Genomic DNA, 15,120 nt, shown 5'->3' on the forward strand with positions numbered 1-15,120 from the left:
AATGTTAAAAAATGCATGTTTGCCTTTGCATGCACGAAGCTACAGGCACCGCGTGGTGCCTGCTGCTTCGTGCACGCAAAGGCAGGGGGTACCATAGGTACCCCCCATGTGCACCCCCCACCCCCCTTCACCCCTGGGGGCCAGCAACGGGCCCCCGAAGAAAACACCGTATGTCTTTCCATGGCAAAAAGGCCGCCGTGGAAAGGCATAGGAGCAACGCCATCCTAATATGGCTGGCGGTGTCTGAGAGACACCGGCAGCCATGTTAGAGCTTTTCCGCCTCAGTCGAAAGCCGACCGCGGCGGAAAAGCGGCGGACTGAAAAAAGATGCCCCAGCCATTCTATTCTGGCGAGGGTCTTTTCTTAGTCCGCAGCGGATAATCTGCATCCTCCGGGGACGGCGGTGGCTTCCACCGGCCCGGAGGATGCGGATTATCCGCTATCATAATCGGCCCCTAAATCTAACTGACTGTTTCCTTTCCCATCCCACTCCAGTTTGATCATTTTCCTACCAACCAGTCAATGTTTTTTACTTTACTTTAACTTTCTGTCTTGTTTTCTTGCCCACGTGCTATTATTTTTCTTTTTTCTGCCTCTCTACTTTTTTCACCAAGCATGCTCCAGTCATTATAAGGCAGACTCCATTCCAGTTGGGGCTACCCAGGTGTGACACTCTGCAATATTTATGATGGGGAGGAAGACACAGCACTTGTGTTTTACTTGCAATGCCACTTCCCCCTAATGTTGGCAGCAGATGGGAGACATGGCAAGGGTTACAGTTTTGACAAGAGTGCACAATGCTGGGAGTGCGACACTGTATTCACTGCTGCACAACACTACAATGGGGCCGATTCCAATCTGGGTCAGAAGGCACTCCGACCAAGCCGGATCCGTGGTGTTTTCTGACCGATCCGGCCTCCTGCAGCCCGACCGAGCGAGTACGATGCGGCCCTATGCTGTCGGACTCGGTTCGGTCGGACTCCCATAGAAGTAAATGGGAGCTGGTCATATGACGCGTACATGGACTTCCATTGACTGAATGGGTACGTTGCGGACAAGTGCGCCCCCTACAGTGGGTACTCGTCAGTGCCATCCTTACTGTACATTCCTGTGTTGGGGAGACCCATGGGTCTCTCCCTGTGTCTGAGTCGTAAGGCTGTGGGTAACAGGGGGTCCGACGCGGAACCCTAAAGTCCAACTCCGGGAGGTATTGCAAGCCGGATGCTCCGACTCGATCCGGCTGTCCAAATCGAGCATCGTACTACGCCTCCATTGCGCGCCACAGTTTGCTTGTGACCGAGTCGTACGGAGCGATTCAGACCTGGAAACGATTCGGACAGAGATTTTGTGCTTGTTTGCATCGTACTTCGACATCTGGATCCGTGTACGACTTGGACAGAAATTCAGCCTCCGAATCGGATCCACTAATGCCGAACCCGATTTGGTGCCCTTCCGACCGAGATCGGAATCGGCCCCTAATTGGCAGATCGTGCACTGCTGGGATGAGTTGTTTTATCTTTAATACTTCACAGGGGATGTTTCATCGCAGGTGAGTGCAAGTTATATTACTTTTTGTTATCATATCTATGTCCATCTATGTGTGTGTGTGTGGGTGTGTGTATATATATATATATATATATACAATATTGTATCGATGGGTGGCACATTTGACTGTCAACCGTGTAAATATCATAGGACCCCCAAATCCACAAGTCCTGTGATTTTTATTGGCTGGCTGCAGCATGTATATCACAAGTTCTGAGGTATTTCGTGGAAATATCAGGAGTCGAAGTCAAGTCTTGCCCAATATTGGTGGTTGGGGGCACAGATCACCTTGCGTTGCAGAATACTAAATGGTAGTCAGGAATGCATAGATTGATGGGCAAGAAATGGGGAAAAAAGAGTGCACTAACTCTTCTGTCAATACACAGTCTCCAATTTGAAGTGTAAGCTATGCGAATTTGCTGGAATCTGAAGTGTGACAGTTGTGAACATTTATTAGAGTTGAGAAGGGGGTATTTAATTTGTAGTTCATTGTAAGACATTGGACTCTAATAGGTTTAGAGATTATAGGAGGGGGCGTGGTTGAATACTGAACCAGTGGATGTGTTTACCCATTTTTCATGTGCTTAATCTGATAGATACTAAAAATCTGTATCTTTTTTTCTTGTCCCCTTTTAGAATAACCAAAGAAGACCAGGGCTATGGCCAAGTGGACCAAGGGAAGCAAGGAAAAAAACATCACCTCCATCATGCCTGAAGGTGTAATCTTTAATGTAGCAATATTTAATCGTACCTCTATTTTTTATAAAGGATGGATTTCCATGTCTTACTTAGATATAGTTTCCTAGCTTTTCCTAACTTTAAATACCTTCCCCTTTACTTATTTTAGAGTTTGTAAAGTTAACCACCCACACATCCTTGTGTTTACTTTTCCATTCCCCTTTTTCTTACAGTGGCAGTATCTTTTTTCTCATCCCTTATTTAGTTTTCTCTTCTCTCATCCCTTCTTCTCATTCTTTTATTCCTTGCTTTCTTGATCATTTCCTTGCTATTTTCCTCTTTTTTTTAAACTTTTGTTGTGTCGATTCTTTGGCTCTTTGCTACTTAAAATGTTGAAGTAATCCTTTTCAAATTGATATTTTAGTTATCAATAATTTCAAATTCTTTTGGTATCTTATTTGCACATGCAAATGATGTAGTTGGTGGTGATAATTGTAAATAAGTGTCTTTTGTTTTTTTCTCGAGCCTGCCCAGATTGACTTGGTGGAGGAGGAAGACCACGATGACAATGAAGACTCGAAGGACCACGGTCAGGGCTACGTGACGAGGAAGTGACTGATGGGGTGAGTGGTAAGTTAAGTTTCTTTCCTAATGACAACTGTTGTGATTGTTAAGATACTCCTTCCTTGCCTCTAAGCTTTGTTTCAACCTTTCTCAAATTAAGCACCTTTGTTTTACTTATTTCACCAAAAATAGAGCAGTAACAACACAAGTAACAAGTACACAGCATAATACCTGGCTACATCTGCGTACACTGCACACGTTCCTATCCGATCACATTTAGGGTGGTTTTTGGTTCATTACATAGACTTCAAAGTATATCAGACACTGATCTTCTATGCCTTTGTTCCAGGACGACTACAGTTTATTTAGTTTGTTCATCAGCGTCACTACAATAAAGTACATTCTTGCACATGAACATCATGAACTTGTATCAAATGAGTCATTAGTTTATGTGAGTAAATAATTCCTCAAAGGGTCTGTCTCTGGAGAGGGATATCCAAGGGAGAAGTACTGCATATTGTTCTTACTGTTCATTTCAGTATGCAGGATATTTCATTCAAAATTTCTTTGTGAGTTCTTTTTGTCTACCCCAGCATGGTGTAATTTGTCATTTCACAAGCACCAGAAATGTGAAATTTAGGATGTTCAAGGGGATCTTGTTTAACCAGGCCCAGGAGATATGTATGGGAGTCAGACTAAATTAAGAAACAAACCATCTCAGCAGTGAGGTGGCTTCTGACTAATATACCTCAATCTGTGGACATATCAATGCTAAGTGCAAACAATCAGTTGGCAGCTTCATATTTATCCAAACCAAAAGGGAGAAGCGTAGAGGTACTGATAGAATCACCCTCCAGAGTAAGCTTTTATAACCACAGAGATTCTATCAAAAAAGTGAATAGGTGATAATTTTTTATATATATACTTTTTACCGTTTACACCAGGGTGCTAGGCTCTCTCTTACACATGGAAAGATGGGAGCACAATGTGCTTGTTAAAATACCCCTCACACTCTAAAAAACCAAGTAGAGTCATGCTTCATCATAGGGGTCTTCCCGCCCCTATAACGGGACGGGGCGTGCTACGACCAGACGGAATACGCGGGAGCACTAAGATGTGACAGAGGCTATGTGTAGGTGTATAGGAGTCAGTGAAAGTGTAGGGACCTAACACTAGTGAGTGTGTAAAAAAGTGAAAAAATGGAAAAGATTTAAAAATTCCCTGGCTAGTAGAAAAAAACACATTTATTAGCTTCTCCAGCTGGGAACATTAAGAAGGGGTTGTGTGGTAGAGCATTAGCTACTACCTTGTCGACATGTTTCGTAAGCAGTCTCCTACTGCTTACTCATCAGGACCAAAAGAACGGTCCCTACTGTTATTTACTCAGTTTCTAACAGGTAATGCCTACTGTCCTATAAACAACCAACAAAAATAATTTGGATGTTTAGGCCTCAGGGCATGAGTTGGCCCACACGAGGCAGAAAAAATCGACCTAATATGGTCTCTGTAAGAAAAAGGAAGAGAAAAGCCAACATGAATTTTATGCACGGACATTGTTTTCTGGGTGAGAAAGAAAACAAACAAACAAACAGGTTTTTTCTTGTTGGAGACCACACTTTCAATTGTTTAAAAGTGATTCTGCTTTCATACATGAAAATCACATGTAATCATGTGTCTCTTAGTATCATTGCCTTATGTGGGAGACACCAATGGTACCATTTTTTGGGACCTTTATCATAGTTTCACATACACACACACTAACAATCGTGACTCAATGCACTAACAACACACTAACACAAACGGGGAGGGGGACCTCCTTGTAAAAATGTTTCAGAGTTGAGAATACATACTGACATGACATACTTATCTCAGCGGTTATAATGCCCCATGAGGTTTTGCAGGCGAGGGGTGATCTGCGCTGTCCTTACTGAGAGGAACAAAGGTTCATTTCAGGTGTTCGTTTTTAAAAAGAAGCGCAGCGTGATATAAATGCGTTTGTCTACCCCCACGATCTGCGCTGTCTTTACTGAGAGAGACAAAGGTTCATTTCAGGTGTTCGTTTTTGAAAAACAAAGCGCAGCGTGATATAAATGCGTTTGTCTACCCCCATGACCTGTTAATTAAAGACTCGAGGTCAGAGTCTATTACTTACGTCTCTGCTAGCAACAGGAAAACATTGTTCCTACCCCCGTGCACCTCCGAGGATTGCCGGGCTCAAGTGGCTTGATGTTTATAAAAGCCGTTACGCTTCCGAGTTCATTCCGCGCTGGGTGCCGCCCCTTGGTTTTCTGCTAGAGCGTCAACCCTGCAAGATGGCGGGCCATTTTTGGCACATTGGAGGCGCAAAGGATGCGGAAGTCTTTTTTCGGTGTCTATTAAATCGGAACCCCGAAAAACGGTGATATTATAAACCCTTCGGGACATGATTGCATGTAAATTCAAAGTGGTCATGTAATTTAGGATAATTTTAAAGGTTTCTTTTGCTATAAATCGGAACCCCGAAAAACGGTGATATTATAAACCCTTCGGGACATGATTGCATGTAAATTCAAATTGGTCATGTAATTTAGGATAATTTAAAGGTTTCTTTTGCTATAAGTACAGCCTCGTGATGGTTAGTAACAGTGATATGAGAAGGGCCGATTTTTTTTGGGGGGGGGGATGATATTTATTAACACAGTGGATCAGTGTGCATGGTATCTGCGCAAAGTACTTGTAGGATATATGTATAGACTTGTTGCTAGTAAGCTCTCACAGTGGAAATAACTGCTGAGGGAGATGTAAGGGGACTAGCCTACAGTTGGCTCCAGGGTATGTCATCATTCAATCCATGTTTATGTGACTGGACGCGAAAAACCCATCGCTGTTCTTTTTCCAGAAGGAATCTTTCGTTACTTACTAGTTCTATTACTGTCCATTTAATTTCCTCGGGTTTGTGGTTCATTTCGAGGAAATGGTTGGTAAGTTTTGTACTTGTTTTTTTGCATTTGATTGTGCTTTTATGTTCGCCAATCCTTACCTTAATTGCCCTGCTTGTCATGCCAACGTATTCTAGTTGGCATGGGCAGGTAATAAGGTATACAACATTTACGCTGTTGCAATTGCTAAATGCCCTCTGCTCCCACACTGTGCCATTTCTGAAAGTTATTTCTTTACTTTTCTTGGTCAGTCCACAAACCTTGCATCCGCCACATGGGTAGTGACCTTGGACAAAGTTGGGGTTTTTTTGTATGTTGGTGTCAGATTTTGGTCTTGTGTGGACCAGAACGTCCCTCAAGCTCTTTGCTTTCTTATGCGCGAACATGGGTTTTGATATGTCCAACCCCCCACTGTTCAGGATTTTCCAATTTTTGTTTATGATCTTGGTTACTAGGTTTGAGCTGGTGTTATAGGTGGTCACGCAGATCGGACGTTTTTCTTCCTCTGTTGCTGTTTTTTCTTCCAGCAGGCTTTCCCGGCAGTTGTTCCTTGCTCGTGTGTAGGCCTGATTTATGACATGGTCAGGATACATCCGTGCTCTTAATTTCCTTTTTAGGTCACTCGACTGGGTTTTGAAAGTCTCGATCTCAGTGCAGTTTCTGCGTAAACGCAAGAACTGTCCATATGGTAAACTATCCCGCAGATGCTTGGGGTGGAAGCTACTGTACATGTATGAAAGCAGAATCACTTTTAAACAATTGAAAGTGTGGTCTCCAACAAGAAAAAACCTGTTTGTTTGTTTGTTTTCTTTCTCACCCAGAAAACAATGTCCGTGCATAAAATTCATGTTGGCTTTTCTCTTCCTTTTTCTTACAGAGACCATATTAGGTCGATTTTTTCTGCCTCGTGTGGGCCAACTCATGCTCTGAGGCCTAAACATCCAACTTATTTTTGTTGGTTGTTTATAGGACAGTAGGCATTACCTGTTAGAAACTGAGTAAATAACAGTAGGGACCGTTCTTTTGGTCCTGATGAGTAAGCAGTAGGGGACTGCTTACGAAACATGTCGACAAGGTAGTAGCTAATGCTCTACCACACAACCCCTTCTTAATGTTCCCAGCTGGAGAAGCTAATAAATGTGTTTTTTTCTACTAGCCAGGGAATTTTTAAATCTTTTCCATTTTTTCACTTTTTTACACACTCACTAGTGTTAGGTCCCTACACTTTCACTGACTCCTATACACCTACACATAGCCTCTGTCACATCTTAGTGCTCCCGCGTATTCCGTCTGGTCGTAGCACGCCCCGTCCCGTTATAGGGGCGGGAAGACCCCTATGATGAAGCATGACTCTACTTGGTTTTTTAGAGTGTGAGGGGTATTTTAACAAGCACATTGTGCTCCCATCTTTCCATGTGTAAGAGAGAGCCTAGCACCCTGGTGTAAACGGTAAAAAGTATATATATAAAAAATTATCACCTATTCACTTTTTTGATAGAATCTCTGTGGTTATAAAAGCTTCATATTTATGACAGACGGCATCCTCCCTAAGGCTCCTTGGTTTATGCTTGGGTGTGAAAAATGGATGATCTTCAATCCACTATTGTATGGCAGGCCCCCTCTTTGTGCACAACAATGGGCTAGTCAGTTCAGAGCTCCATATATCCCATGCAGTGTGAAGCTATAAAGCCCTTTATTTGTATTGATTTGTTCTGTCATGTAATAAGGCATTTTGTAGATGGGAAAACAAGCGATAATGTTATTGTACTAAACTGTGGTGGTTTCAATTGAAATGTAGGATATGTCACATTCTCAGAAGAAGGAACATCCCCTTCGATTTATGCTATCAAGTTGGAATAAGTTACCCCCCACCCCAAGGAAACTATCTCCAAGGTGGGTCCATTGGAGTTTGGTACATACTGTTAGTGCTTTCTCTTCCATGTGAGAGACAGTTTAGCTTGGTGTAACAGAGGTAGCTTAGGTGAAAAGAGTATATCTGATGTATTCTACTTCATAGCTGTTCCCATTACGCTACATGTTATTGTGGCACGCTCTCCTCTATTCCGCTCTACAGGGTGCTGGGACATGATATGCAGTGAGGTAGGTTGTTCTACGCCCTTCTCAACCGCATAGTGTCTCAGATATGCAGGTGGATAGTACCAGTATATAGTATTTAATACAGGGCCACAAAGATAGTAGAGTTTAAGATCTAGTGCTCTGAACCCTCCTTACTCAAATGGGAGGTTAAGTACTTCCCACCTGAATCAGGATTGTGGGCCTGCTCATGCAAGCTCTATTAGCACTAATAAGAGCATGTTGATGTAGTGACTGCTCAATGGTATTAATGTCTTTTGAAATAAACATAGGAACTTGAGAAGTAAAATAATTTTCATTAATGCTATTCAGTTCACCATCGCAGTCCAGCCTTTAATTTGCTTCTTTGGGTTTGTACCACACTTCTCTAATTCTGCTTATGTATGTTGTCTACATCCTAATTGACTCATATGCCGAGATTCTTGATTAAGCCTGTACACCACGTTCGTGCCTATTCTATGTAGCATTATTAGTAGTAGCAGTGAAGGGGAAAATTGGCAATTTTCCTAGTTCATGTTCATACTTTAGTGGATACCAAACTTTATGTATTCTCCTATATTGGGCAATAATGATTCTCCAGAATGTTTTTAATGTACTGCTATATCATTAGCATGTAGTGAGATAAGTAGGATTTATGAAGATGAGAGCACGGTTATAATAGTGCTTTTGCAATTTAAATGCCAGTGGTTGTAATGCAATGGCAAAGAGATTCAGAATAAGAGGTCATCCTTACCTTGTACCCTGTGCTATTGTTAATGGAGATGTGATACTTGTGCAATTGATCCTGACTACCTGTATGATCAGTGTATTGTAATTGGTTCCAGTCAGTGAATGCCCATGGTAAACCCCTGTGTTTGAGTATGAGGTACATAAAGCTCGACTCCAGTGAACCTTTCCATTGGGAGGACATTTTAAAACCATGTATAGCTCTTCTACAGAGATGGGCTGTGCCAGGAATTCTAAATGGCAATTGTTTACCTAGGCTATGCAAGCTTTGGTGTCATAACAATAGGAATTTCCTCTTACAACGGTAGTAACACTGTTATTGGAGGTCAATGGCTTCTTGATCAAGAGGGCAAGTATCCTACTGGGTCACTCATCCTCAATAAAGGTGTGGGTAGCTCCAGCCTTCCAAGATGTTTTTTTTTCCTCCCAACTATTTTGTTGTGTTCTATTACCTTAGATTGGATTGTGGCTGTTGTGTCAGAGATCTGATTGTTTTGCATTGTAACCCCACTTTCTACATTTCTTGCCCTAATCTGTGCACATGAATATTGTTAGAACATCATTTTGTTTTGCTATGCATTTGCCTCCCAGAACTATTTAACCCCTTCGATGCTCATGACAAGCTCAGCTCGTCATGAGGTACACCTCTCGTGTGCTCATGACGAGCTGAGCTCGTCATGTAAAAGGGGATTCAGCAAATATCAGCACAGGAGGGGGATCAGCTTAGCACCCCAGGTGTTAAAGGCTTCCCATATGGTACTCATACTCTCCACGGAGCCCTCATTATTCTTAAAATATTTTAATCTGTTATTTTTAAGTTCCCTACATAACACCACATCTTTTAAGGTGTATGGTTGCAGTCTGCATGAAAATGGACTTTGACATCTTTTTGACATTCTCAGACCCAAGACTGCAGCGTGATCCATTCGAATTTTTTATTAGTCTTGAATAATGTGTGTCTTGTGGTAACATCCCTAGAAGCCAGATAGTCAGTATGTAAGGTGCTGCCTTATACCCCCCCTTACTATAGTATGCAGTTGGGCAAGTACAGCATTCAGTGTGGTGTTGAAATTTCCCTTCTCCAAAGCAGCACTCGAAGTGAAAACTACATTATTGTGCTTCAGGTTGTTCTAAAAATCTGGGTCATTGACATTTTTTCCTTAAGTGTTCACTATTGCCATCTTTACTCAGTTTGAATGGAATAGGGTGCCTTTTTTATCAGTATGGTCACTCCTCTGAAATAGATTAGGAGAAAAAATGAGAAGATAAAATGATGTGCTGCCCATGTCCTGGCTAAGAAATTCAATAGCATAATGCCCCCAATTATATTAGATGCAGTGCCATGTAAGGCCTTCATTAGACTGTATGAACTGAGTTGTAGTTCTATGTGTAATTAGTATGGCCATGTTAACACATTAAAAAATAGCTTACATCCATCAGATTGTCACACTGGCATATCAATTATACCAGAGCATGCTTGTTTACCTCCCTAGTACTTCACACAACAAATAGGATTCAAATGAAAAATGTGTTCACAGCTACAAGGACACACTTAGGTATTTCTCTGTGTGGTCTACTTTGAAATGAACAACCCTCCTTATCCAGAAGGGGGAGGTGTTTGAAAGGAATTATGATATGCGGGAAGCCAGTTGTATCTAGGAGATTGGAGTGCATTCTGCTGGGAATGACTATTGTTGCTAATGGCCCTCTCTGAATGGTAGCCCCAAACCTTTTGCCTTCCTCTTTTTCTGACCGTCTTTTTGTTAGCTTTAGGACTCTGAGCACTTTATCACTGCTAACCAGTGCTACAATACATGAGCTCTATCGGCTTTAAATCTGGTAACATTGACTCATACCCAAATGACCTATTTAATGTATTTGTAAGTCTCTAATAAAGTGCTGTACCTGTAGGTTCATTGGTAGTAGTGGGCCTACAGCATTGAATATGCCACCCACACAAGTAGCTTTTCAAAATGACTTCAGGTCCGCCACTGCAGGGCCTGTGTATGCAGTTTACTGCCACATCAACTTGGCATTTAATACTCTTTCCCAAGTATTGAACTCTACTTTTATTACATATATGTCACCCCTAAGGTAGGCCTAGGGAGTCCATAGGGCAGGATGCTATGTAAGTAAAAGGTAGGACATGCACTTTAAGGTTTTGCATGCCCTAGTAGTGACAAATACCCACATTTCACTACAGTAAAGCCTACTCATCTAATAGGTTAACATTGGGAATTTCTTCATGCACTTTTAAGGTGTAATTCCTGATTAGGAAGGAGTAACTCTTTCATGGTTTATATCTTTATAACAGTACTGATAAATCCTCTTTACTGGTGACGTTGGATTTACCATTACTATTTTAGAAATGCCACTTTTAGAAAGTAGATATTTCTCTGCTCTTACAGCTCTGTCTGCCAGCAGCCTGTGTCCAATACATGGATGGGGTGAGTGACAACTACAATTGACACTTTATGCATTCCCTCTAGACACCCACAAACACAAGAAGGTTAGGTTTGTCTGAGTACTCATCTGCATTCTGAGGGTTCCTCCTGGGCTGGAAGGGAGGGGGGAGTTCTCACACCTGAATAGGCTGTGACCTGTCCCCACACAAAGTGCTGATTACCCCTCTACTGATATTCTGGAGCCAGGGCTGGGAAGAAAGGACATCTGTGCACCTCAAAGACCCATCTGGGAAGTCACCCCTTTAAAAGACACAGGTGATTATAAGTTCTGGGTCTCTGGCCTCACCAAAGTACTGGGCCTACTACTGGACTTGTGAAGAACTCTGCCAGGAGGAAGTGCTGCTGTGCTGCTACAAGGACTGCCACTCTGCTGGATTGTAGCTCTGGACAAATTTCTCTTCTGCTCTACTCTGCTGTGCCGCCCTGCTGCCTCCTACACTTAGCCCTGCTGAGGAAAAGGACTGGACCCATCTCACTTGAACCCAGATTGCCTCCAAGTGCTTGCTGGCTTGGCCCCTGTTCTGAAGTCTCAGGGCCACATTCCTACAACCCTGCAACAGCATCTGGGCCCTGCCATCTGAGAGTTCTGCCTTGCCAAGTGGTGCTATCCAGTCCTGCGCCTTTGTAAGTGACTTTTCTGTGCAAACCCAGCAGAATCCACACATTGTTGACTTTGCGCAGATCAGAATTGGTGCATCTCCTTCAACACAATTGCTGCTTGATGATATTGCTTCAACGGACTGCACAGCTCAGCAAAGATGGACTGCGTGGCTCAACGATGGCACATCATCTGCATTGATAAGGGGTTTGCTGACGAAGCCTTGTTGACTGTGTGGATTGGAACAGATGCATCTAAGGATTCGTTGATGATGCATCACCTCCTCTGCTACTTGCATCGAGTCGTCGACGTCAAAGCTTCCTCAATCCACGGTCCTTTTTCAGTGGGACCTGTGTGGGTCCTGTAGCCAGCCATTTCTCCATGGTGGTCTACCTGAACTTTGGATTTACCCCTGTCCAGCACAACAAGATATCCCAGGTTGGTGCTTTAAGATTTTGATGCAGTTAGGAAATCTTCGCAATCGAATCGGTTTGGAAATGGTTTCCGACAGACTTGGAATGGGAGAGTCCGCCCAACCGAGTATGATGCAACCGGATGCTTCCAGATACAATTTGTTTGAACTCCCATTGACTTCTATGGGAGCCTATGTTCCTAACCGCATCGTAATCTGGCCCTCAGTCAGGAAGACACATTCCCAATCCAATTCGGAAGGAGCAAATGCTGTTAGGAGGCCTTCCTACCGCATCCTAATCGGGCCCTAGGTGGGAATGCTTTCCTAACCGCATTGGAATCGGGTCCTAAGTAGTTTATTTTGAGATAACCTTTACAAATTCATAACTCTGGTTCTACATATTGTATTTTTGTCATTTTGGTCTTGTTTTACTCATACAAATATAATCTATTTTCCTAGCCCTTTGTGGAGTTTTTGGTGGTGTTTACATTGTGTTACTCTGTGTGTGCATGTGTGTGTGTGTGTGTTGCACAAATACTTTACATATTGTCTATTTAGATAAGCTTGACTGCTCGGTCCCAAGCTACCAAAGGGTGAACACAGGTTATCTTTTAGTGTGTATCCAGCTTACACTGACCAGAATGGTGGTCCCTACATGGACAGGGTTATACCTCTGCCAATTAGAGATCCCATTTCTAAAAGCCATCTTTTGCACTGTATTCCTCCTGGTTTTGCTTTCTGGTGCTCAAATTGTATGGCTAACTATAGGACTCTGCACACTTTACTCTTGCTAACCAGTGGTAAAGTGTTACTGTTCTCCACTCTAAACTTGTTAGAATTGGCATACCCCATTATTGGGAAAATGTATTTACTTGGACCCTTATGCTGACCGCTGTTGAACCTAGTCCCAACTCCCAAGTAATTCCCTCAAAGTCAGAGTCCATTGGCTGGTGTCAAAGTGTACTCCTCCTGTCTGTAAAATTTAATGTTGTGGCACTTAGAAACTCTTTGAAAACTTTTTACCTGGAGAACACATGGAAACTGGGATTAATTTCAAACCTTCAGCCATCAACATTGAATCACCAGTAAGCCTCAGCTCACTCGCTTGCCATGCTGAAAGAGATCGGGCTTCCAAACCTTTTTTTAAGTCCAGCATATAAGGCTTCATCTGGACCTGTGCAGAAAAGCATCTGATTGATGTCAAGTCTTTCCCAGGCTCAGACCTGGAACTTTGCCCATATAGAGCTTTCTGCCTTCATTGTTGACTGCACTGGGACTCTGCTGTTCTGTAACCCACCATTGACAAGGCCTCCCTTGGACTCCGCTTGTGCTTGTCCCTCCCACAGTCTGTTGATGACCACTTTTTCTCCATAATACTTTCTAAGTCAAAAGTTAAACTTTCCAGTGGAATAAAGCTGGCCCCTGTGTCTGACCCATGCTCCATTTTGGACAGCCTTAACTTTAGACTTTGACCCAGTTACCATGACCAGATAAACCACAATTGGGATGTTGTGCTTTTTGGCACTATATTCAGTTTAAAATGTAAAAATTTGCATCTGCACCTCTACTTATTGGATTTTTGTAATTTTGGTGTAATCTTATTTAATAATATATTCTTTATTTTCCTAAATTGATTTGGTATTTTTCTTATGTGGTATTTCCACTTTATTACTGTTTAAGTGCTTCATAAACATTTTGCACGCTGCCTCTTAATCAAGCCTTACTACTTTGTGCCAAGCTACCAGAGGGTTAAGCAACAGTTTATTTAGTGGCTTTTTTAGTTCTCCCTGACAAGGATTGCAGGTATAATTTGAGGTGGGTCCTTGTCCCTCTCAACTAATACCCCAGTGCCTATTGCTTTTTGGGGTATAATATTAATCATTGAGGGAGTAAACCCCCATTTATCATTACATAGCCTGCTATGAATACTAATAATCCATCCTTCCCTAAGGGCTGACTGTGCCCCTATTTATAAAATTATACTCTCCTGTAAGGGGTATATATGCTTAAAGGGAGTAAACCAGGTACATCGATCAGTTGCATCAGAAGTACATCCTGTATTAATGGGCCCCTAGTTTCTTCTTGTTCCGCATCACTGTCATCCATTCGATCAGAGGTCACTCCAGTGTTTAACAAACACTCAGGTTCAATCGCCCCTCCTTCTTCAGAGATGTCATGGCTGCCTGGGGTTGGAGGAGATATGTTGTTTCTGCTGCAAATAAAGTCACAATCTGGTGCCATATAGCATGGAATGCTCTGTCCCAGTTTGTCATAGTTTTTTCTTAAGTGGAAGGTGTACTTGTTGTGCTTCTAGTACAGTAAGTGTAAACTCTAGGAATATGGAAATAGAGTTACCATCATATGTTACCCTTTTCTTCTAACTTGCTTGTCGAAGCTCTGTATCTTTGTCACTGTAATTTAGGAGTCAGGCTATTATATTTGGGTATGCAGGTGCACCTGACGAGGATTGTGGAGCAGGGAGTGATCCTCTTTGGAAAAAAGGGGACCCCTACTACTAATGCAATCACTGCTTGTAGGGAATAATATGAACTCTTTTTTTGCAAGGCAGAAAGTAGTGAGCTATATTAATAAGCCAACAGACCCAAGGACATCATAAAACTAACTACGTTATTTTTTGACATGTAATAACTAATAGAAATAACACTTATTGTTATAGTATAAGTTGATTTTTTTTGCTTTATTTCAATTATTTTCTTCATATATGTTAGACATTTCCTATATATAAATATACATAGTTTGCATTAAAAAGTCTGTGATGAACATATTTCTAATTCAAAGTATATGTGAAGACATACTCTACTACAAATAACAAAAAGGGGAAAAAATAAACAATACAAATAAATGGGGCTAGTGGAGTAAGCAAAGTGGTGGATGGAGACTCTTAAGGAGTGATCCTATCATGGGTGTAATCAAGTTCTCAACATATGTTTCCAGATTATGATTGTTTGTGGACTTAGCCTTAATATCCATTTGAGATATATTATTGACTACATATTGTAGTCTAATGATATAAACATTTCTGCTTCATCTTCAGTCACATGTTTACACCTTGGTATTCTGCCTGCCCTCCAGCATTTGGAGTGTCATTTATTTCCATTT

General features: G+C 42.1%; 1 protein-coding gene across 3 annotated transcripts in view; it reads left to right on the top strand.

Annotated features, from left to right (window-relative positions):
- BCHE (butyrylcholinesterase) overlaps positions 1–15,120 on the top strand; it is a 213,597-nt gene that overhangs the window by 145,819 nt on the left and 52,658 nt on the right. Inside the window, exon 4 of one of the 3 annotated variants that reach the window (XM_086944336.1) lies at positions 2,182–2,847. The exons of the other annotated variants lie outside the window; for them this stretch is intronic. Coding sequence (XP_086800462.1) covers positions 2,182–2,186 — 5 coding nt within the window. The 3' untranslated portion in view covers positions 2,187–2,847. Of the gene's footprint in view, positions 1–2,181; positions 2,848–15,120 lie in introns of those variants that run through there. 3 annotated transcript variants of the gene reach the window in all.

The sequence above is a fragment of the Lissotriton vulgaris genome, chromosome 11 (genome assembly GCF_964263255.1).
Source record: "Lissotriton vulgaris chromosome 11, aLisVul1.2, whole genome shotgun sequence".
Classification (NCBI taxonomy): domain Eukaryota; kingdom Metazoa; phylum Chordata; class Amphibia; order Caudata; family Salamandridae; genus Lissotriton; species Lissotriton vulgaris.